This window comes from Sus scrofa, chromosome 7 (genome assembly GCF_000003025.6).
Source record: "Sus scrofa isolate TJ Tabasco breed Duroc chromosome 7, Sscrofa11.1, whole genome shotgun sequence".
Lineage (NCBI taxonomy): Eukaryota > Metazoa > Chordata > Mammalia > Artiodactyla > Suidae > Sus > Sus scrofa.
The window spans coordinates 75,220,965-75,242,069 of record NC_010449.5 but is presented as its reverse complement, the minus strand read 5'-3'; the positions used below and the strand labels follow the sequence as shown (position 1 = coordinate 75,242,069).

At 59.3% G+C, this 21,105-nt stretch overlaps 1 protein-coding gene and 1 long non-coding RNA gene across 2 annotated transcripts; one reads left to right on the top strand and one right to left on the bottom strand.

Annotated features, from left to right (window-relative positions):
• LOC106504467 lies at positions 91–2,429 on the bottom strand. Its single transcript, XR_001297957.2, has 2 exons — positions 1,204–2,429; positions 91–1,005 (listed from the first exon to the last, which is right to left on the bottom strand). It is a non-coding gene; the product is annotated as an uncharacterized LOC106504467 (long non-coding RNA).
• On the top strand, positions 827–19,542 carry CARMIL3 (capping protein regulator and myosin 1 linker 3). The gene is given in 41 exon segments (XM_021099222.1): positions 827–1,012; positions 2,454–2,548; positions 2,841–2,891; positions 3,010–3,069; positions 3,155–3,270; positions 3,484–3,581; positions 3,825–3,895; positions 3,997–4,070; positions 4,303–4,378; positions 4,459–4,547; positions 5,008–5,102; positions 5,311–5,397; positions 5,620–5,729; positions 5,869–5,946; positions 6,476–6,552; positions 6,629–6,733; positions 6,828–6,897; positions 7,677–7,758; positions 7,887–7,983; positions 8,133–8,187; positions 8,268–8,440; positions 8,919–8,987; positions 9,207–9,300; positions 9,395–9,493; positions 9,930–10,058; positions 10,223–10,336; positions 10,748–10,923; positions 11,662–11,749; positions 11,871–12,008; positions 12,293–12,356; positions 12,474–12,682; positions 13,078–13,178; positions 14,055–14,242; positions 14,245–14,369; positions 14,715–14,843; positions 16,377–16,443; positions 16,551–16,640; positions 18,404–18,520; positions 18,606–18,788; positions 18,960–19,070; positions 19,196–19,542. Coding segments are annotated over 41 exon segments (4,116 nt in total). The 5' UTR covers positions 827–972; the 3' UTR covers positions 19,222–19,542.

Sequence of the window (21,105 nt, the reverse complement as noted above, 5' to 3'; positions counted from 1 at the left end):
TGGGAGAAGGAAACCTGGATTGGAGGGAACAGGGTTAGAAATCAACGACGTGCAAATCTAGTGCAAAGAAAATGCAAATGATCACAGTGGTTTGAATCAATGTTCATTTTTCAGCGTAGGGTGCATAGGTGTGTTAGCCAAGCAGAGAGCCTAAATTTGAGTGGACGGGATGCCCTTAAGGTTCTCCTGGATCCCAAGTCTGCATCCCCTTAGCCTTCCTCCCTGTCTCCAGGACCTGAGCGTAAGGCTCCGGGATGGGGATGGAGGTGTTTGCAGAGCTGCCAGCAGGGAGGAGGTGGCGCGGGAATTCCCAGGTGCTACTCTCGGCCGCACACCCGCGGGGACGGTGCCAAGGACGCCGCAGGGATCCCCAAGGCTGGGCAAGCGGGAAAAGAAGGATAAACTGCTCTAGATCCGGCCAGGTCCTCTCCCAACATTGCCCTCAGCCGCGAGTTCCTTCCTTCGCGGTTCAGCAAGGACAACCTGGACGGGTCCCGAGCAAGAAATGAAAAGGGAGGAGCCTTGCAAGAATGACCCGGCAAGGGGTACACAGAGCTACAAACAAAAGAAATGGGTTCTGCTCACAGTGCCCGAGGAGTGGGGTGACACGAAAAGTGGGGACCCTGCCCCCCGCCTGGGAGATGACCCGGGCTCCAGGAGACAAGCACAGGGCGTCGCACGCGGGGGCCGGCGGGAGGGGTGGGCGCGAGCGCGCGCGGGGTCTCACGCGGCTCCGAGGCGCGGCGCGCATGCTCAGTCTGGCACCTCTCCGGGAGGGGCGGGAGACCCGGCGCTCCGAGGCGGGGGGAGGAGCGCTCGCGCAGCCGCCCCTGACAGGAGCGGGCTCCGCGGCTGCTGCAGCGCTCAGCGCCGGGGCCCTGCCGGAGCCGGGTCTAGCATGTGCCGCGGCTCCCCGGCGGCGGCAGCGGCGGCAGCGGCTCCTCTGCAGCAACACCGGCAGCAACGGCCGCCATGGCCAAGTCCAGCGCGGAGCTCACCCGCGAGCTGCAAGGTACGAGGCTGCGGTGGTCTCCGGGACGCCCCGTCCGGGAGCCTCCCAGACCCAGTGCGTTCCTCTCCGCGGTACACCCCGGTGCCTCCCGCCCCTCATGCATCCCCATTCCAAGGCACCCCCCTGCCCCTGCATCCCAGCTCGGGGTATCGCTGTCCCCAGAGCATCCTCCGCTGGCCCCCTCTTCTCACCCTGTCAGGACCTTCCTGTCCCAGAGCCTCCCGTCCCGATCTTCAGTGACAGATGCAGTCCCTTTACGCTCCCTGGGGCTGACTCTCAGCAATCCTGGCCCAACCCTCGGCGAAGCATCCAGTCTCTCCTCCAGAGAGTCCCCGTTTCCCCGCCGGGCGGGGCCAGGCCCGCCCCGCCGGGTGATGGGAGCTGCCCCAGGTCCTGACCGCCTCTGGGCTCAACACCCTTCCTCCTCTGGGCCCCGCCCCGGAACTGGCTCCGGAGAGCCCCATGGCAGCCCGTCTCTGCACCCCGGCCAGTGGGGCAAAGAAGGGAGTCAGGAAAGAGGGCCCGAATTGGAGCAAAAACCAAGAGGAGGGTCTCTGCAGCTCTCCTACCACGGCCCCGGTCCCAGCCTGCCCTCTTCTCTCTACCCCCCTCACCCAACACCTCAAGGCCTCTCCTGCCTTGCAGCAGTTCTTAGACTTGGTCCAAACCAAGGGCCGATCCCCTAGCTCTGCCACAACCCTGACCCCCAGAGGCGGGAGCACAGGCTAGCCCACGCAGAGACCAGGACGCTCAAGGATACTCAGAGGCATGCTCTGCACCGTTTCAATTTCCCACACCTCCACACACACACAAGCACAATCTTGAGATGTGTGTACACACATCTTTGCAGAAACAGCACACACACACACATGCACATACATACTGGGATATCTGGATGGTTTCGCCAGCAGATGGGTTTGGGACTCATTTAAACACTCCTTCCTACCTCCCTACCCCCTACTCAGAACTGGCTGGCTCTATGCCCCTTTCACAACTGCAAGCACAGCATACTCATTCACACTTAGCCATGCCCACCAATACCACACACGGGCTCCCTGGCATCTTCTTTACATGCATAGTAAAAGGCAGACACTCACACCCAGACCACCTAAAATATAGTCAAAGGGACACCCCCACACTCCCCACACTGACTCACTGTGGATGTGTCCACAGCTGCTGGACTACACGGGTCAGAAAAATCCTTCACATTCTCTCACAGTGTCACTCAGCTACTGTCCCCCCTCGGTTTTCTCCACACCCTCCAGCCTCTCTAATAAAAAAGAAAAGTCACCCAAGAAGGAAAGGTCTCAGTCCCGGTCCTTCTTTGCCTCTCTCTGATTCTCTCCCCTCCCCTCCCACCTGACCCCTGGAGCGCCTTGGGTAAGTGGGGGTTGCCAGGGTAAGGAGAGCTCTGAGCAGCCCACCTCACCCCCGCCTGCAGACAGCATCCGAAGATGCCTGAGCCAAGGGGCTGTGCTCCAACAACACCGTGTGAAGCTGGAGACGAAGCCCAAGAAGTTCGAGGACCGAGTGCTGGTGAGGGCACTGGGCTGGGGGAGGGGAGGTGGTATCAAGGGCACCCGGGCTGAGAAGGGCAAGGAGGCTGGGCGGCAGAGGAGACAGAGGTGGAAGAGAGCTGAAAAGACCTAGCGTGGGGCATGGGGAGGCTGGACTCCGTGGATGTCCAGGAGCCTAGGGTGGGGCATGATGGGGAGGAGCTTCCAGAGCAGAGGGTCACTGCCAACAGGGGTGCACATGGGCTGAAGGGGGCAGTGTGACTAGGGCCCAGGAAGCTCCTATGAGCTGCTGATGTTTCCTCTCTCTGAAGGCCCTGACCTCCTGGCGCCTCCACATCTTCCCCCTTAAAGTCCCAGCCAAGGTGAGTTGGGCTGACGAGCAGGAGAGCAGCTGGCATGCACCTCTCCCCTCCCCCCACCCCGAGCCTGGCAGCCAGGCTCTGACCATCAGCGGGGCATTCCCGTGCCCCCTCCCCACAGGTGGAAAGCTCCTTCAATGTCCTGGAGATCCGCGCCTTCAACACGCTCAGTCAGAACCAGGCGAGCATCAGGGCTTGGGCCTCACCCTTGGGCTGGCAGGAGGAGGGAGCCTGCATCTGAGGCCCCACTGCTTCCTCTCCCCTAGATCCTAGTGGAGACGGAGCGTGGAATGGTGAGCCTGCGGCTGCCATCAGCTGAGAGCGTGGACCAGGTGACCCGACATGTGAGCTCTGCCCTCTCCAAGGTCTGCCCTGGCCCTGGGTGAGTGGCAAAGGAGGAGTCTCTCGAGGTGTTCGACAGTGTGGAGACCTCCCTTCCTGCCTCCCTCCTTCCCCTGCACCTGGGCCCCTGGGACACCAAGGAGAAGAGCTCTCATGTCCCCGCTCCTGCTTTTCCTGGGGATCCAGAAGCTATAACAGAGAAAGAATTGAGAGGCTCTTTCCCCCTCTTGGGATGGATTTGTTCGTTTTCCAGGAGTCTAATCCGGCGTGGAAATGCGGACACCCCAGAAGGGCCCCGAGACACATCCCCCAACTCTGAGACTTCCACATCCACCACGCACAGTGTCTGTGGTGAGCAGGGCAGACGTGAGGAAAGTGGGGCCCACACCCTGCCCACCCTGCCCCCCGCTCTGAGTCCTCTGGGTGTAGGGCTCTGCCTCCCCTGAGACTCCACATTCCCGGACCTCAGAGGTTCACAATGTAGCAGGACCCCAGGACACGGGTACATACAATGACCTTGACCTTTCCTTAAACTTCAAGTCTGTTCCCCACCCCCTTACCCCTCAAGGAGCCAGCCCATCTCCTGCCCCACAGGTGGCTTCTCCGAGACCTACGCTGCCCTGTGTGACTACAACGGGCTGCACTGCCGTGAGGAGGTGCAATGGGTGCGTTGGGCAGGGACCTGGCAGGTGGGCAGGCGGGACCCAGAGGCAGGGGGCTGAGGAGGAGGAGGGGAGCAGGTGTGAGCCCGTTCCACCTCTCCAAGGACGTGGACACCATCTATCATGCCGAGGATAACCGGGAGTTCAATCTTTTGGATTTCAGCCACTTGGAGAGCCGGTAAGCAGATGGAGGTTACTCAACCCTCCCATTCCAACCCCTGTCCAGCCCCAGCCCTTTTAGGTTCTCTCTTCCATTCCCACCCACAACCTCAGCTCTGTCTCCCAGCCCGCACCCCCACTGCCTTCTACTCCTCTAGGCTTTCCCCAGGCCAGCCATCCCTTCCTTAGTCTTTTCTTTCTGCCCCAGCCACCTGTTCACCACTTTCCCGCCCCTTTCAATCTCCCCATAGAGACTTGGCCCTAATGGTGGCAGCCCTGGCCTACAACCAATGGTTCACCAAACTCTACTGCAAGGACCTGCGGCTGGTAGAGTCTAGGAGGGGCAGGGTGGGGAGGGGAGAGCCATGCCCTCTCTGGCTCCTGATCACATGACCCACTCTCCTCAGGGCTCTGAAGTGCTCGAACAGGTGCTACACACCCTCAGCAAGTCGGGGAGCCTGGAAGAGCTGGTGCTGGACAACGCTGGGCTTAAGACGTGAGGCCAGCCTCCTCTTTGGGCAGTGGTGGCCCCTTGATGTATTCTTAGGGTCCCGGAACCTCAGTGCATGCTATGGGCCTCTGAACTATCTCACCCGGCTCCTCGCTTTACAGAAGAGGAGACTGAGGCCCCAAGAGGGCTCCAGGCAAGGCACACCTAAGCCTCCTGCCCCCCCAACTCCATGGCTTTCCCCAGTATCTCCATATGCCCTGCCCCTTTTCCGCCATCAACCACTGAGCAGAGTGCGCTGCTCTGGTCTGGAGGACCCAAAGCTAGGCTTTGTCTCTGCACAACTTCCTAGGTACTCCAGAGTGGTGACAAACTCCCTGGCAGGCCCCAAGCTGCTCCCCGCCGGTGGGGGCCTCTAAGCATTGCAGCCCCAGCCAGGCAGGCAGGTGGAGGAGGAGGGGAAGCCCGGGGCCTGGGACAAACACATCCTTCCTCCCCTCCCCTGAAGGGACTTTGTCCAGAAGCTGGCCGGGGTGTTTGGGGAGAACGGGAGCTGTGTGCTGCATGCCCTCACTCTGTCCCACAACCCCATCGAGGACAAGGGTGAGCCCCAGCCCTGAATCCTACCCCCACCACAATGCAGACCCCTTGTCCCAACCCAGAGTCCAACCCGGCTCTCCGACCTGATGCCAGCCCCTGTCCCAATTCTGCCATTCTTGACCCAGGCCAGCATCCGCTCAAGCCCCCAGTCTGACTCTGCACCACCTGCCCCTAAGCCCACCTCTCAGGGGGCCCATTTCTCTCTCCTCAGGTTTCCTCAGTCTGAGCCAGCAGCTCCTCTGCTTTCCCACTGGCCTCACCAAGCTGTGCCTGGCCAAGACTGCCATTTCCCCTCGAGGTACTTGCCCCAGGACCCCTGATCTCTGACTCGGACCCACCCTCTCCGGCCCTCACAGTGCTGCCTAGGTTTTGAGCCCCAGGGAGAGTACCCACGCAGTCACACAGCATTCCGGGGATCAAGGAAGGGAAAGGAGCCACATTTTGGTAGCCGGGAAGAGCTGTGTACAAGGGAACGAGGTGGGGGTGGGGGCCAACCCAGCCCAGTGCCCGCTGTGCGCAGGGCTCCAGGCACTGGGCCAGACCTTCGGGGCCAATCCGGCCTTTGCCAGCTCCCTTCGATACCTGGACCTGAGCAAGAACCCTGGGCTGCTCGCCACAGACGAGGCCAATGTGAGTGCATGAATGTAGCCTCAAGCCCCTGTAGAAGCACGTTCAGGCTTCAGAGCCTAGACTCTCTGCCCTTTTGCCCCTAGGAGGGGAGGGGCTCTGTCACCTCTTCCCCTGCAGCCCTTCTGTCCTTCCTTCCCAGGCCCTCTACAGTTTCCTGGCCCAGCCCAACGCCCTGGTACACCTGGACCTGGCGGGGACCGACTGTGCCATTGACTCGGTGAGGGCTTGGTGATGGGGGAACCCAGCCTGCAGGGATCTGGGGAGGCCAGAGTGGGTCTCTGCCTCACCCCCGCCTTGAGTATGGAGGTGGGCAGAGCTGGCCGGATGGTTTCAGGTTCAGCTGAATTACAAAGCAACGACAAAGCTCACACCTGTGCCACACTGTGTCTTGGTTGTTCTGGCTGTGCCTAAGAGCCAGCCCAGGTCCATTCCCCAGCTAGGCACTCCCACACAGAGCAGAAGGAGGAGGACAGGACCCCTTCCCTAACTTGCACCAGGCACCTTATGAGCCTGCCGTGGCCCTGGCTTTCCATGTCCACTGCCTGTGAGCCTCTCACACCCCTGGGGGCCAAGCATGTGGGATAGACCCACTTTCCACAGAGGGAAAACTGAGGCTCGAAGGGGCTGCGTGGGCAGGCACAGTGGGGCCCGCATAGACTGCCCACCGAGGGGGAAGCACCAGGACCTCGGTGGGGAGAGAGGAGGGAATCCTGGCCCCACGAGACACACCCTGTCTCCCCTGACAGCTTCTGGGTGCCCTGCTCCATGGCTGCTGCTCCCACCTCACCTACCTCAACCTGGCGCGCAACAGCTGCTCCCACAGGTGGGGGCACAGGGGTGCAGGGGGCAGGGCCAACCGTGGGCGCCCCCTCCCTTGCTGACCCCAGGTGTCTCCGCAGAAAGGGCCGGGAAGCCCCAGCAGCCTTCAAGCAGTTCTTCAGCAGCGCCTACACTCTGAGCCACGTCAACCTGTCGGCCACAAGGCTGCCCCTGGAGGCCCTCAGGTCGGGTGGGTGCAGGGTTGGGGGGCGTCCGAGGGGGAACCTCGGAAGAACGGGGAGAGGAGTAAAGGTGGGCCTGCTGACCTTCCTCCCACAGGGCGCTGCTCCAGGGCCTCTCCCTCAACAGTCACCTCAGCGATCTGCATCTGGACCTCAGCAGCTGCGAGGTGAGCCCTCAGTCCCCCATCCATCGCCCACCGTTCGTTCCTCTGACCTAAGTCAAGCCCTGGCTCCATCGGGCCTCCGCGCTACTCCTCTGTGACCCCCCCCAGACCTGACTACATTCCCTCTGTCCCCTCTTGGACTGTGGTCTGCGTCCCTCTATCTAGAGGTCATTTTCAGTCTCCAGGAGCTCCTTCGTGACCTCTTTGGGGTGGGAGATACCACGCTCCCCCACCAGAGGGCAGGAGCAAGCTGTCTCCAGAGCAGCCGCCCCAGATTTTCCTGACGGAAGTGAGGGAAGAGAGCCCTAAGAAAGGATCTGGTGTAGAGAAAGGGTCCTGGAGTTCCCGTTGTGGCCCAGTGGAAACAAATCTGACTAGGAACCATGAGGTTGCGGGTCAGATCCCTGGCCTCGCTCAGTGGGTTAAGGATCTGGTATTGCCGTGACCTGCGGTGTAGGCTGCAGACACGGCTCAGATCTGGTGCTGCTGCTGCTATGGCTGTGGCTGTGGTGTAGGCCAGCAGCTATAGCTCTGAACCCCTACCCTGATTGAACCCCTAGCCTGGGAATCTCCATATACTGCTAATGAGGCCCTAAAAAGCAAAAAAAAAAAAAAAAAGAGAGAGAGAGAGAGAGAGAGAGAAAGGGTCTCCTGATTTTACACCAAGAGACCTGGTTTGACCTTGAATCCTGGCTGACTACTCTTATTTCTCAGCATTAAAAGTGTCCTCTCCTCCACCCCTACCCTGCCTCCCTGCCCCACCCCCTACTGTGTCCCTGCAGCTGCGCTCAGCTGGAGCCCAGGCTTTGCAGGAGCAGCTGGGGGCTGTCACCTGTGTGGGCAGCCTAGATCTGTCAGACAATGGTGAGTGGGGGCACCTCCCTTCCTGGAGGCCAGGTAGGGACAGGGGCCTAGAGCATGGGGGAAAAGCCCTAAGGAGACCCTGGTGAGCCTTGGGCCTCAAGGCCAGGCCTCTCCCATCTGTTGGCCAGGGTTTGACTCGGACCTCCTGACGCTGGTGCCTGCACTTGGCAAGAACAAGTCTCTCAAGCACCTGTTCCTGGGCAAGAACTTCAACGTCAAAGCCAAGTGAGGCCCCCTCCCTCCACCCACAGACCCTCACGCCATCATCCGCCTATCCTTTGGGGCTCGCTGTATTGCCTCTGGCCACCTCTCTGCTGCTCCAATAGCATGACCCCAGCCCCCTCCCTCCTACTCTGAGCCCCCACTCCCCGCAGGACCCTGGAGGAGATCCTCCACAAGCTGGTGCAGCTGATCCAGGAAGAGGACTGCGTGAGTGCCTGGGCCTGGGAGGGGACCTGCGGTGACGGGATCTGTGGGGACGGGGCCCAACCCCGTACTTGCCCACACAGTCCCTGCAGTCACTGTCCGTGGCAGACTCCCGGCTGAAGCTTCGCACCAGCATCCTCATCAATGCCCTGGGCAGCAACACCTGCCTGGCTAAGGTGGATCTGAGCGGCAATGGCATGGAGGACATCGGGGCCAAGATGCTGTCTAAGGCCCTGCAGATAAACTCCTCCCTCAGGTGGGGCCCACACCTGGACCCTCTGATCTGAGCCCCAGCCCTCCACCCCGCCTTACACAGGCCCTCCCTGCTGCCTCGCTGCTCTGTCCGCCAGTTTCTGGGAACCAGAGTTGGTTCCCAGAATCATCTCTGAGTCAGCCTCATTGCCTAGGGGGGTGGGGGGTGTCCCTGCCCTCTAAGAGAGGGAGGGGTGGACTTCCCGTCGAGGCGCAGCAGAAACAAATCTGACTAGGAACGATGAGGTTGTAGGTTCGATCCCTGGTCTCATTCAGTGGGTTAAGAATCCAGCATTGCCGTGAGCTGTGGTATAGGTCGCAGATGGGGCTTGGTTCCCACATTGCTGTGGCTCTGATATAGGCCAGCAGCTGTAGCTCCGATTGGACCCCTAGCCTGGGAACCTCCATATGCTGTGGGTACAGCACCCCCCAAAAAAAGAGGTGGGGGAGGGGTAACAGCCTAGTGCTCATCCTTTCCCCAGGACTATCCTGTGGGATCGGAACAATACATCTGCCCTGGGCTTTCTGGACATTGCAAGGGCCCTAGAGAGGTGAGTAGACCAGGGCCCGGCCCTGACCCAGGCCCCCAGCCTCCCTGAACCTGGACCAGGCCGGGACTACTCCAGCCCAAACCCAGCCCACTTGACCTAATTGCGCAGAAAGGTTAGGAAGGGCCCCAGGAGAGGGGGCTGGTCAGCAAGAGGTGGGGGTTGGAGCGGGTGCCTCTCCTGACACCTCTGCCCCCCCAGCTGTGCTGCTCTGTCCCACAGCAACCACACGCTGCGCTTCATGTCCTTCCCTGTGAGCGACATCTCCCAAGCCTACCGCAGCGCCCCCGAGCGCACCGAGGACGTCTGGCAGAAGGTGGCAGCCTAAGCAGGGTGGAACCCGAGGGGCGGGGGCCAGCCCGCACCACTTGGCCCTCACCCCCTCTCCCTGCCGAACCCATCATCTCCAGATCCAGTGGTGCTTGGTGAGGAATAACCATTCCCAGACGTGTCCCCAGGAACAGGCCTTCAGGCTGCAGCAGGGCCTGGTGACCAGCAGCGCCGAGCAAGTAAACGTTTCCCTCTGGGCCACAGGGGGCACGCCCGGGGCATGCTGGGCATGGGTGTCATGTGATGGAGCGCAGGGCGGGGAGGCAGCACGACAGAGGCATTATGTGATGTCCACAACTGGATCGTGCACGTGGGAAAGCAAAAATAATAGACGTGCAGGATGTGGGTCCCCAAAGTGAGAGAAAATATGGTCAAACAGCAAGGGGTCAGCCGTCAAGGGGGCTGGCAAGAGGGCACAGGCCTGGGAGCTGCACCAAGCATGGAAGAGGGCAGCCCCAGAAGAGGGAACAGGCCCCCCCCATCACACTTACCCGTCAGTGCTAGCACCAGTAGCACTGCCTAACTGGGCCCAGAAATGGGGGGCCCAGGGGGCTCACCTGGGAAGGTGAAGATGCCTGGGGTCTCCCCCTGACACTCTTGCCACCTGTGCCACAGATGCTGCAGAGGCTGTGCGGACGGGTGCAGGAGGAGGTTCGGGCCCTGAGGCTGTGCCCCCTGGAGCCTGTGCAGGATGAGCTGCTCTACGCCCGGGACCTCATCAAGGACGCCAAGAACTCCCGGGCGGTGAGCTCTCTGCAGCCCCACCCGCCCCTGATGGTCTGGACGGCCCAAGAAGGCCAGGGAGTGTGCAGGCCCTGCTCCGGGCATCTGCCCTCCTAGCCCAGGGTCCCCAGGGACCTAGTGAGGCCTGATTCTGCCCTTCTGATCAGAGCCCCTTCCTTCCCCAGCTGTTTCCCAGCCTCTATGAGCTGGGCCACATGCTGGCCAACGACGGGCCTGTGCGGCAGAGGCTGGAGTCAGTAGCCAGTGAGGTATCCAAGGCTGTGGACAAGGAGCTGCAGGCAAGTCCCGGGGAGGGAGCCAGGGCTGCCCAAGGCCCTAAGCAGAAGGCTGAGGACAGCCTGGGGAGAGGACTGTGCGCAAGAAGGAAATGAAGAGAGGAGACCATACTCCCACTGGGAGAGGCATTGCTAGGAACCCGGGCTTGGATGTTTGCTGCTACCTTCAGCCTTAGCCCCTCATCTCTGACCTCTCCCTCTGGAGTCTGATCCTTGGACTGACTCCCCCCTGTCCATAGTCCATGTGTTAGGATGGCTAGGATGTGAGGAAGCCTGAGTGTGCAAGACTCTGCTGCTAACTAGCCCTGTGACCTTGGCAAGAGCTGGAATAAACAGGCTGGAGTCCCTTCCGCTGTGGTGCCAGCCCTGACCCTGCCCTCCCTGGGGCTCCGGCCTCCTTTCCCCTCCTACTAGGTGATCCTGGAGTCCATGGTCAGCCTAACGCAGGAGCTATGCCCCGTGGCCATGCGGGTGGCCGAAGGGCACAACAAGATGCTGAGCAATGTGGCCGAGCGTGTCACTGTGCCCCGGAACTTCATCCGAGGGGCGCTGCTGGAGCAGGCGGGCCAGGACATTCAGAACAAGCTGGAGTGAGAGGCGGGGGCGGGGCTGGGGCCGGCTGGACTTGGCCTCGAGCACTTAGGGACTTGGGGCCCAGCGATCAGCAATGAATAATGAATGACACACTCTCCATTATGAGGGAATGAATCTTTAACCAACTGCAACCTTGCTCTTTAGGGTCTGACTGGTCTTTGCCCTCGAAGTCTAAGTGCTGAGCTGGGGTTTTGGAGGCCAGGCAGTGCACACAGGTGTACACACACATAGCCACACACCTACCCCAGGAATTGCCCCCTAGACACAGAGGACAGCCTCCTCGGAGGCACAGGCAAAGAAGAGGGGTACATGGACGGCACAGCCTCTGCCCCCAAGTGTTCATGGCCCCTAGAGCTCTTCCATTCCAATCAGGGCGCAACCTGTCACCAAAGCAAAGGAAAATTATTACACCAACCTGCGTGGGAAACAGCCAGGTTCAAGATGCTGCCGATTTCTGCTCTCACAGCAGAGACCAGCAGGGTTCACTCGGCACCCCCAATTTACTCTCCCCTGTTCCACTGGAGCTCCGGGGACCTGACCCAGAGCCCCCCTCTTCCTCCTTCCCCTCACTTCCTCTTCATCCACCCTCCGCATCCACACACCCCAAGGCGGGAGGGGCTGTGGGTGGAACTGGATGGTAGACCTCAGATGTCTCCGTGGCCCTCTGGGGGAGGCTGGGGCGGAGGCTCGGGGGCAGGGAGGGGGAAGCTGAGCAGCCCCACCTGTGCCCACAGTGAAGTGAAGCTCTCAGTCGTCACCTACCTGACCAACTCCATAGTGGACGAGATCCTGCAGGAGCTATACCACTCCCACAAGAGCCTGGTAAGGCCCAGGCAGGCCCTCCACCCCACATCACCCCATCTTCCCCCGCCGCCCCTCCCCAACAAGGTCCTGGAAGGGGGGCAGCTTCCTCAGGATCCTGTTCACACCTGTCCCTCCCCAGGCCCGACACTTGGCCCAGCTAAGGACACTGTCAGATCCGCCAGGGGGGACGGGCCAAGGACAGGATCTGTCCTCCCGGGGCCGAGGCCGGAACCATGACCTTGAGGAGACCACGGATGATGAACTTGGGACCAACATCGTGAGCGCCCCCATGCCCACTCCCTCCTTAACCTAGGTCCTGCCCCTGAACCTACAAAACGCTATCCCATTCCACTTTCCTGGACTCTACTCTCTGCCCCTCACTGGGTCTCCTCCCTCACCCCGATCCCACCCAGCCTCTTCCCTCGTCCCAGTGCCTCAGCCACCTGAGGACAGGGGAGGCAGGGTAGACTCTAAAGAGAAGGCTCAATGAGGAATGGGAGGCTCCAGGTGAGGCTGCTGGGACTTGCCACCTGCCCCCACCATTCGCCTCCATCTCTGCAGGACACCATGGCCATCAAGAAGCAGAAACGCTGCCGCAAGATCCGGCCAGTGTCTGCCTTCATTAGTGAGTCTTCCAGCCTCCAAGCTCATGGCCCTGTTTCCCTTTCTTTGTTCTCCATCTCACCCGCCTGCTTTCTCCCCAGACCTCCTGCTAGTCCCTCTAACAATGCTGTCCCCACAGGTGGGAGCCCTCAGGACATGGAAAGCCAGCTGGGGAGCCTGGGGATCCCCCCTGGCTGGTTCTCAGGACTCGGGAGCAGCCAGCCCACAGCTAGTGGCTCCTGGGAAGGCCTTTCTGAGCTGCCCACTCATGGCTATAAACTAAGGCATCAAACACAAGGGAGGCCTCGGCCCCCCAGGACCACCCCTCCGGGACCTGGACGGCCTAGCGTGAGTCCCTCAGGCCACACAAGAGGACTGACCTCACTTGGCAATGCCAGAGCCAGGGATTCTAGCTCTAGGACACCAATGCCAGAGGCACTAGCTTTGGGGGATGGGGCAGGGGCCCAGGCAGACTATGGAAGAGGAATTAGCCGGATCGGGTAGAGCTAGACCTTGGCGCAGATAGAAAATCTTTCTGCTACACAGTGGGGTTCTCGTTTTGGTGAGAGAGTCAAGAGCTGCCAAGCTTAGGAAATGCCTAGGTGGCTTGAGGTCTAAGCCTCCATGGGGCCAAGCAGAGGTAAGTCCAAGTGCGGAGGGGAAGGCCCTTTGCACTTGGACTCGGATGGAGGGAAGGCCTCCTCACCCAGATGATATATCCTACAGGACTTCCCTCCCAGCAGGTGCCAGTACCTGGGTCTCGTCAGGAGAACGGGATGGCCACCCGCCTGGATGAGGGGCTGGAGGACTTCTTCAGCCGAAGGGTCATGGATGAAAGCTCCAGGTGTGGCTCCCAGGCACACCCCCACCCCAATTTCAGGAGGCCCCGAGGTCCTCAAAGGGCTTCCGGGTCTGCCTAGCTCTCAGGGAGACCTCTCAATGGCAGTGCCCCCAAGCTGGTTTTTCTGGAATATTTCCCCCACATTCTCATTCTGCCCCACCTGGCCCTGAGCTCCCGTGTTCTCTGAATCCCCTCAGGACAGCTGGAAAGAATGGGGCCGGAGGGAACCACCACAGCAGGGTTGGAGGGGTGGGGACAGCAGGCCCTGGGATGGAGTGGTGGTTAGTGGTACCAGGCCTGGAGGGGGTGCTCTGCCACCGTCCCACACGGACTCCCCAGCATCTCTCCAGAAGGATCTGGGGCCCTTGGAGAGCCTGAGAGGAGGTGGGGGAGGCATGCCTGGGAAGAAAGAGGTTGCTAAGGGCCATGGTGGGGAAGGGGAGTGCACCATGGCCGGAGAATATGTGGATAGGGTAACGGAGTGCCAGGAAAGACTAGATGAGAAAGGGAAGCCGGGAGTTCCAGTCGTGGCGCAGAGGAAACCAATCTGACCAGCATCCATGAGGAAGGCAGGTTCGATCCCTGGTCTCGCTCAGTAGGTTAAGGATTCGGCGTTGCTGTGAGCTGCCGTGTAGGTCAAAGACGCAGCTTGGATCCCGAGTTGCTGTGGCTCTGGCTATGGTGTAGGCTGGCAGCTGCAGCTTTGATTTGACCGGTAGCCTGGGAACCTCCACATGCCGTGGATGTGACCCTAAAAAGAAGACGAAAAAAGAGAGAGAGAAATGGAATCAGGAGGTCCTAAGAGCCAGGACTGGCCTAGCACCGGCACCACCCTGGGCCCCCATGACCTTGGCACTAACTCATCCCCACCCTGCCCAGCTACCCCCGGACTCTGAGGACCCTGCGGCCAGGCCTCTCGGAGCCGCCACTGCCTCCACTCCAGAAGAAGAGGCGCCGGGGCCTGTTTCACTTTCGCCGGCCCCGGAGCTTCAAGGGGGACAGGGGGCCAGGGTCCCCCACCACTGGGCTCCTCCTCCCTCCTCCCCCACCCCCACCCCCCACTCAGGAGAGCCCCCCAGCCCAGATCCCCCGAGTCTTGGCAATAACTCCTCCCCCTGCTGGAGCCCAGAGGAGGACAGCAGCCTTGTCCCCACATTTGGCGGGGGCCAGGGGCCTTCCTTCCGCAGGAAGATGGTAAGTGAGGCAGGGGGCCAAATCCTCCTGGTTTGCTGTCCTACATGTAGCCCATCCACCCACCCCACCCCAGGCTATCAATGAGAGAACGCTAGGACTTGGGGTTCAGGGGAACTTTTTCACCCCAATGCCCCACTCCTTGGCTCCCTGGGCTAAGCTTGGTGCCCTCAGAGCATGCTGGGAGTCCCAGCGTGCATACGGGAGCAGTGGAAGGACTCCTCACAGGGTCTGGGTAGGGCGGCCCCCAGGCAGGGGAGTAGGGGTGGGGGGCTTCCCTGCTCCCTTGCTGTCCGTGGAGCCCCTTGTCCATCAGGAACTGCCTCTAAACCTGAAAACCTGTTCCAGGGCACTGAGGGGGCAGAGCCTGGGGAGGGGGGCCAGGCCCCTGCAACAGCACAGCAGCCAAGGGTCCATGGTGTCGCCCTTCCTGGGTTGGGAAGAGCCAAAGGTTGGAGCTTCGACGGGAAACGAGAGGTGAGGGGAGCCCTGGGCAACCAACCGAGGGTCCTGTGGGTCCCTGCCTACCACCCTGCCCTTTCTACGGCCCTGCGCTGGTAGGGCCGTGGAAAGAGCAGTGCTTTGTGCTAGAAGGTGTTAGTTGGAGTTCCCATCATGGCTCATCAGGTTAAGAACCTGGCTAGTATCCATGAGGATGCAGGTTTGATCTCGGGCCTCACTCAGTGAGTTAAGGATCCGCATCCATGACCTACACCTTTGCCATAAGCTGCGGTGTAGGTCATGGATGCGGCTCAGATCCAGCGTTCCTGTGGCTGTGGTGTAGGCCAGCAGCTCCGATTTAACCCCTAGCCCAGGAATTTCCACGGGCCGAAAGTGTGGCCCTAAAAAGAAAAACGAAAAAAAAAAAATGTGTTAGCTTCAGTTTTGCCCCTACATGTGCAGTTTTGCCCCTGTGTTGTCATTTTGTTAAGTGACCAGGATGCCACTTAACTTCCTGGAGCCTCTGCTCCCTTGTAAAGTGGATAGGCTGAAAAATATTTACTTCCAGCTCTGTTTCCCAAATTTTGGTGACTTGATTACCACCATTCTGACTGCTTTTTACCTTCGCCACACACTACGGCCCTATTTACATAATATTTTTATTTAAATCAACTGACTTTTTTGGAGTTCCCGTTGTGGCACAGCAGAAACAAATCCAACTAGGAACCATGAGGTTGCCGGTTTGATCCCTGGCTTTGCTCAGTGGGTTAGGGATCCGGCATTGCCATGAGCTGTGGTGTAGATCACAGAGGTGGCTCGGATCTGGCATTGCTGTCTGTAGCTGTGGCTGTGGCTGTGACTGGCGGCTACGGCTCTGATTAGATCCCTAGCCTGGGAACCTCCAAGTGCCGCAAGTGCAGCCCTAAAAAGACAAAAGACAAAAAAAAAAAAAAAAAAAAAAAGTTACAAAACTAAATCAACTGACCTTTTTAAACTTAGTCTAGATCTAAGCCTTAGCATCCTTAAAATCACTAGCTTGTTGTACTAGTCTTGTTTTTTCCTCCTACACATAAAATAAACACATAACTATCAAAACAACAGTATGTTCACTTGTGTAAACCATTTCTTATGCCCCCAGAGGTGGTGTGGGTGCCAGTCTGTGAGGAAAATGGTCCAAGTGTCTAGGGACTAATGACATGAGAAGATAGAGCAGAAGCCACTTGCTAACTGCAGTCCCCCATAGAGGGGACTTTTCTTTTTTTTTTTTTTTTTTTTTTTTTTTTTTGCTTTTTTTAGGGCCACACCCACAGTATATGGAGGTTCCCAGGCTAGGGGTCTAATTGGAACTACAGCTGCCAACCTACATACACCACAGCCACAGCAACACGGGATCCGAGCCGCATCTGCAACCTACACCACAGCTCATGGCAACACCGGATCCTTAACCCACTGAGGGAGGCCAGGGATCGAACCTGCAACCTCATGGTTCCTAGTTGGATTCTTTCCACTGCACCATGACGGGAACTCCAACGGGCCTTTTTTTATGACCTGACTCAGCTGTCCTTTCAGGGCACAGGCCCAGACCTGGAGGGCAGCGTCCAGGCTTGGCAGAAACGGCGCTCTTCGGACGATGCAGGTGAGAACGGGGGCCCTCGCTTCCTTCCTTCCTTCACCCCACTCTCAGGGCCCCTCCTAACATGCCTTTTCCCCTTACCCCTTTCCCACCGCCTCCCTCCACTCCAGGGCCTGGAGCCTGGAAGCCCCCCCCACCGCCCCAAAGCACCAAGCCGAGCTTCAGTGCCATGCGCCGCGCGGAGGCCACGTGGCACATAGGTATGGAAAGCCCTGTCTTAGGCGGCAGCTCTGAAGGCCTGGGGTGTGTCCAAGGGACAGCAGCCAACCAGGGTGGGGCAGTGAGAAGTGACACAGTAAAACGGCTTCAGGATGTGTATAAAACTACACCCAAGAGAAACAAACAACCCAACCCAGAAAGGCCCCACAGAGCAGACGTGGCTTTGCCAGGTTTAGCAGACAGGAGCAACCCTGTATGGATGGCTCTGGGGAATTTTTAGGGCAGGGGCCAGCCACTGAATGTACCCTCTGTAAAAAGGCCTTCCATAGCACCCTCGCTGGGGAGAGGGTGTGCAGTACTAGCCAGGCCAGGCCCCCTCAAGCATTCCGGTCTCCTCCAAAAACAGTTGACTGGGCCATCCTCTGTTCGCTCAGAAAAGTCCCAGTCAGAAGGGGCAAGAGCCCCGCATTGGGGGTCAGACACCCCAGGTGTTAGGCCTAGCTCAGCCACCACCCTCCCCGACAGCATTCACGTCCAAGTTATTTAGCTTCCAGCATAAAGGGGAGGGGATCATAGTATGATACCTCCCTTCTGCTGGGTTCAGAGTACCTTTCCTAAGGAGTGGCAAAGAAAGGCCAGTCAACTTGGCGTCAGCCTCAGTTCCCACAGGTCTGGAAAGTGACCCTCCAACAAAATTGACGGGGAAGGTAGACACTCCCCTCCGCCACTCCCACCCCAGGGCAGGGTATGAGGGCGCGGTGCCCAGGCAGCCAGGCTGGCCTGAGGCTTGGCAAAGCCATGTCTGCTGCCCCATCCCCCAAGGCTGACCCAGCGTGGGGGCATCTTCACTGATTATCCCATCCCCCACACAGAGTGGTTAAGATACCTGCAATAGGTTACCATCCTTCATCTGGGGGAACCACAACAGTCAGGGGCTTCCCTCTGCCCACACATACCTACTGCCAGCCAGCACCCTCCAGGTCATCCTCACCCGCGCCGCACAGATACAGGCACAGGCACACAGACAACCCCATCCAGGTGGTGTATCCTCAGGCTCCGGTTACAGAAGCCATGGGGTGGGGGGAGGGGCAGTGAGGGTGCCAGACACCTCTCCTCCAGCCTCATCATCTAAATCAGACTGGCAGAGAGTCCTAAGAAATCCAGGCTGCAGCCTTGGCAGGGCCCTGGGGCACTGCAGCCCTGCATGGGCAACCAGGCCTGGGGACCCAGCCCTGGCTCTGTCCCTGCTCAAGGGGGTCAGCCTGGCCCAAGCCCCTCTGAGGTGACAGGCTAGGGAGGATCCAGGGGACCTAAGGCTAAGGAAATGTGAGAGCAGAAGGGGACATCCAAAGCAGAGACATAGGGAGTTCCCGTCGTGGCGCAGTGGTTAACGAATCCAACTAGGAACCATGTGGTTGCGGGTTCGATCCCTGCCCTTGCTCAGCTGGTTAACAATCCTGCGTTGCTGTGGCTCTGGCGTAGGCCGGTGGCTACAGCTCCAATTAGACCCCTAGCCTGGGAACCTCCCATATGCCACGAGAGCAGCCCAAGAAATGGCAAAAAGACAAAAAAAAAACAAAAAACAAAGCAGAGACATAAATGCAGATGTGCCTGCGGGGTGGGGGGTAAGTCCTAACCTCTGTGGCTGTGGCGTAGGCTGGCACCTGCAGCTAAGGTTTGACCCCTAGCCTGGGAACTTCCATATGCAGAGGGTGTGGCCCTAAAAAGACAAAAGACAAAAAAAAAAAAAAAAAAAAAAAAGAACGTCTTTTCCTGCAGTTTCTCCTCTCTTCCCATCCCCCAGCTGAGGAGAGTGCCCCCAACCCCAGCTGCAAGAGCCCCAGCCCAGCCTCTCAAGATGGGGAGGAAGAGAGAGAGGGAGCCCTATTCGCTGAGAGGCCGGCTCCTGCTAGAACACTAAGGTGAGGGCCAGCAAGGCGGCGGAGAAGACACTCTGATAAGGCGGAAGGACTAACTCGCTGACGCAGCATCTCCCTTCTTCTGCCAGCTGCAGGACCCCCCTCTAGCTCCACGACCCCCCAAGCCAGTGGCTGTGCCAAGGGGCCGCCGTCCCCCCCAGGAGCCAGGGAGCAGGGAGGAGGCTGAGGCTGGGGGTGCAGCCCCAGGAATGAACAAACCCCGGCTGAGGCTTGGCTCACAGCAGGACCAAGAGGAGCCCGAGGTCCAAGGTCTGCTCCCTGGCTGGAAGGGGTTGGGGGCACCTCTGGGGCCTTGCTGCCCACATCAGGTCCCTTTCTGGTCTTGGGATGAGTGACAAACAACTGGCAGTCACAGCCTGTACGAGCCCTCAGTGTGTGAGCCCCACTCATGTGCCAGGCCTGCCCTGACTGTCATTTCAGGGCCCCCAGATCCAGGCCGCCGGACCGCCCCCCTGAAGCCCAAGAGGACACGGCGGGCACAGTCCTGTGACAAGCTGGAGCCTGATAGAAGACGGCCCCCTGACTCCACAGGTGCCAGAGGGGTGGGTGAGAGGGTGGTGCCTCTTCCCACCCATCCATCTGACGCAGTGTCCCCACACGGGGTGGCTGGCTCTCCCTGCCCAGGAAACAGGGCTCCCTGGATTTGTCCCCACCAGGAACCAGTGAACCAGGAACCGACTGACAGCGGCTGCTGCACCCTCCCCTGCCCTCCTCTTGACATGTGCCTCACAAGGACTCAGACCACCCCCCCACCCGCCCCCACACCTCCAGGCCCCTCTGCCAGCCACTGTCCCACAGGCTCCGGATGGCAGGATGAGGCGTGGGGGGCAGGGGTGAGGGACAGGAAGGGAGGAAGCGACCTGGAGAGAGGGAAGCTCCCAATGCCTTGCTTGCTCTGCAGAGCTTAGGGGTGGGGGCCCTCTCCTCCCCTGGGAGGGCAGAGCTGTCCCTCTATCCCCAGGGGCTCTCTCTCCACTTGTATAGAATAAAAAACCAAAATCACCGCCTGCCTGAATCTTTGCTGTCTTCCCCATTCGCTGCTCCCATTCCGCACCAGCTGCTCCCCTTCCCTCAAGCCCTCACTGTGAGGAACATCCCCCAGTCCCCCAGGGATGGGGCTGGGGCTCTGCAGGGAGAAGCAGAAAAGACCGGAGAGCTACTGGATGAGAGGGGACTGGGAAGTCCAGAAGCAGGGGAGGTATTTCCTGCTGGGCTGAGCTGGCTGGACAAGGGACCAAAATGGCAGAAATCAATGCCAGTGTGTATCAGGCTTTGCAGGGTGCAGTGAGATTGGGACAATCCCAGTGAACCAGAGGGAGGTTGGGAAGCAGTGTGCTCTGTGTGTGTGTGCGTGTGTATACGCACAGGCAGGTTCACTAATGCTGAAGATAAATGGTGTTGTGTCATCCTCGAGGCACCATCAGAAATCTCGAGAGAGAGCCGCCTACAGGTGATCAGAGTGCCTATGGCATGGGGAGATCAATGATTCAAATTAATTGTTTCCCTTGGTGTGCTAACAAATGTCCTAGCTTGGCATCAGGACTCTGCTGAGGAGCCTCTCCCTGTGAAGCCCTTCCTGATGTCTTCCCCCAACTCACCCTAATTGAGCCCTCTGTCTTTGTGGTCCCACTGCACCCTGAATAGGTCCACACTTTGCACCTGTCACACCTCATTGCATTTGTGCACTGGCTGGTCATCTCTGTCTCTGTGGGCTTTGTTCTATATACATGCACCTCTTCCAGGGGCAGGAGCTGTGTCTTAATTACCTGTGTAGCCCCACCCCTGGCACAGTGCCTGGCACCCAGAGATGCTCAGTAAACAGCAGCTAGGAGTTCCCACTGTGGCACAGCAGAAACGAATCCGACCAGTATCCAGGAGGATGCGGGTTTGATCCCTAGCCCTGCTCAGTGGGTTAACGATCTGGCGTTCCCGTGAGCTGTGGTGTAGGTCGCAGACGCAGCTCAGATCCTGCGTTGCTGTGGCTGTGGTGTAGGCTGTTCCCTAGCCTGGGAACTTCCATATGCCGCAGGCTTGGCCCTAAAAAAATAAAAATAAAAATAAACAGCCGTTACCCTAATACGGCTTTGGGGATAGAGGGGTAATGATATCCTGGTGACCCTTCTTGCATACACATCCCAGATATCCGTGTACCCAAATGTCTTCACATGTGGCATGCAGCTCCCTGGGCAATTGCTCACTTCCCCTGGTCTCATCAGAAAATGACTAACGTCTTCTTTGCTCAAGATCTGTGCCTGGCATGGCCCCTCCCACCAGGCTGTGGCCATATGGGCTGAATCTCAGGGTTGGGGGGTGAGTTGTGGCACCAGGAAGATGCCTCAGGAACCAGTCCTTCAGCATCTTGCTGCACTAGACAGCCCCTCTCTTCAGGGGTCTTTGCGATCAGAATGTGACCAGCAGTTGCGTCCATTTCCTTGTCTCCCTGTTAAAAGATGGCTGGGGCACTTTGAAGTCTCAGAGCTATGAGGTTCCGCATGGTGTGTGATGGTTTTTAAGGAGCATGTGAAGATCTCCGCTCTGTTCTCTGGCTGGCGAGAGTGAATGTGTG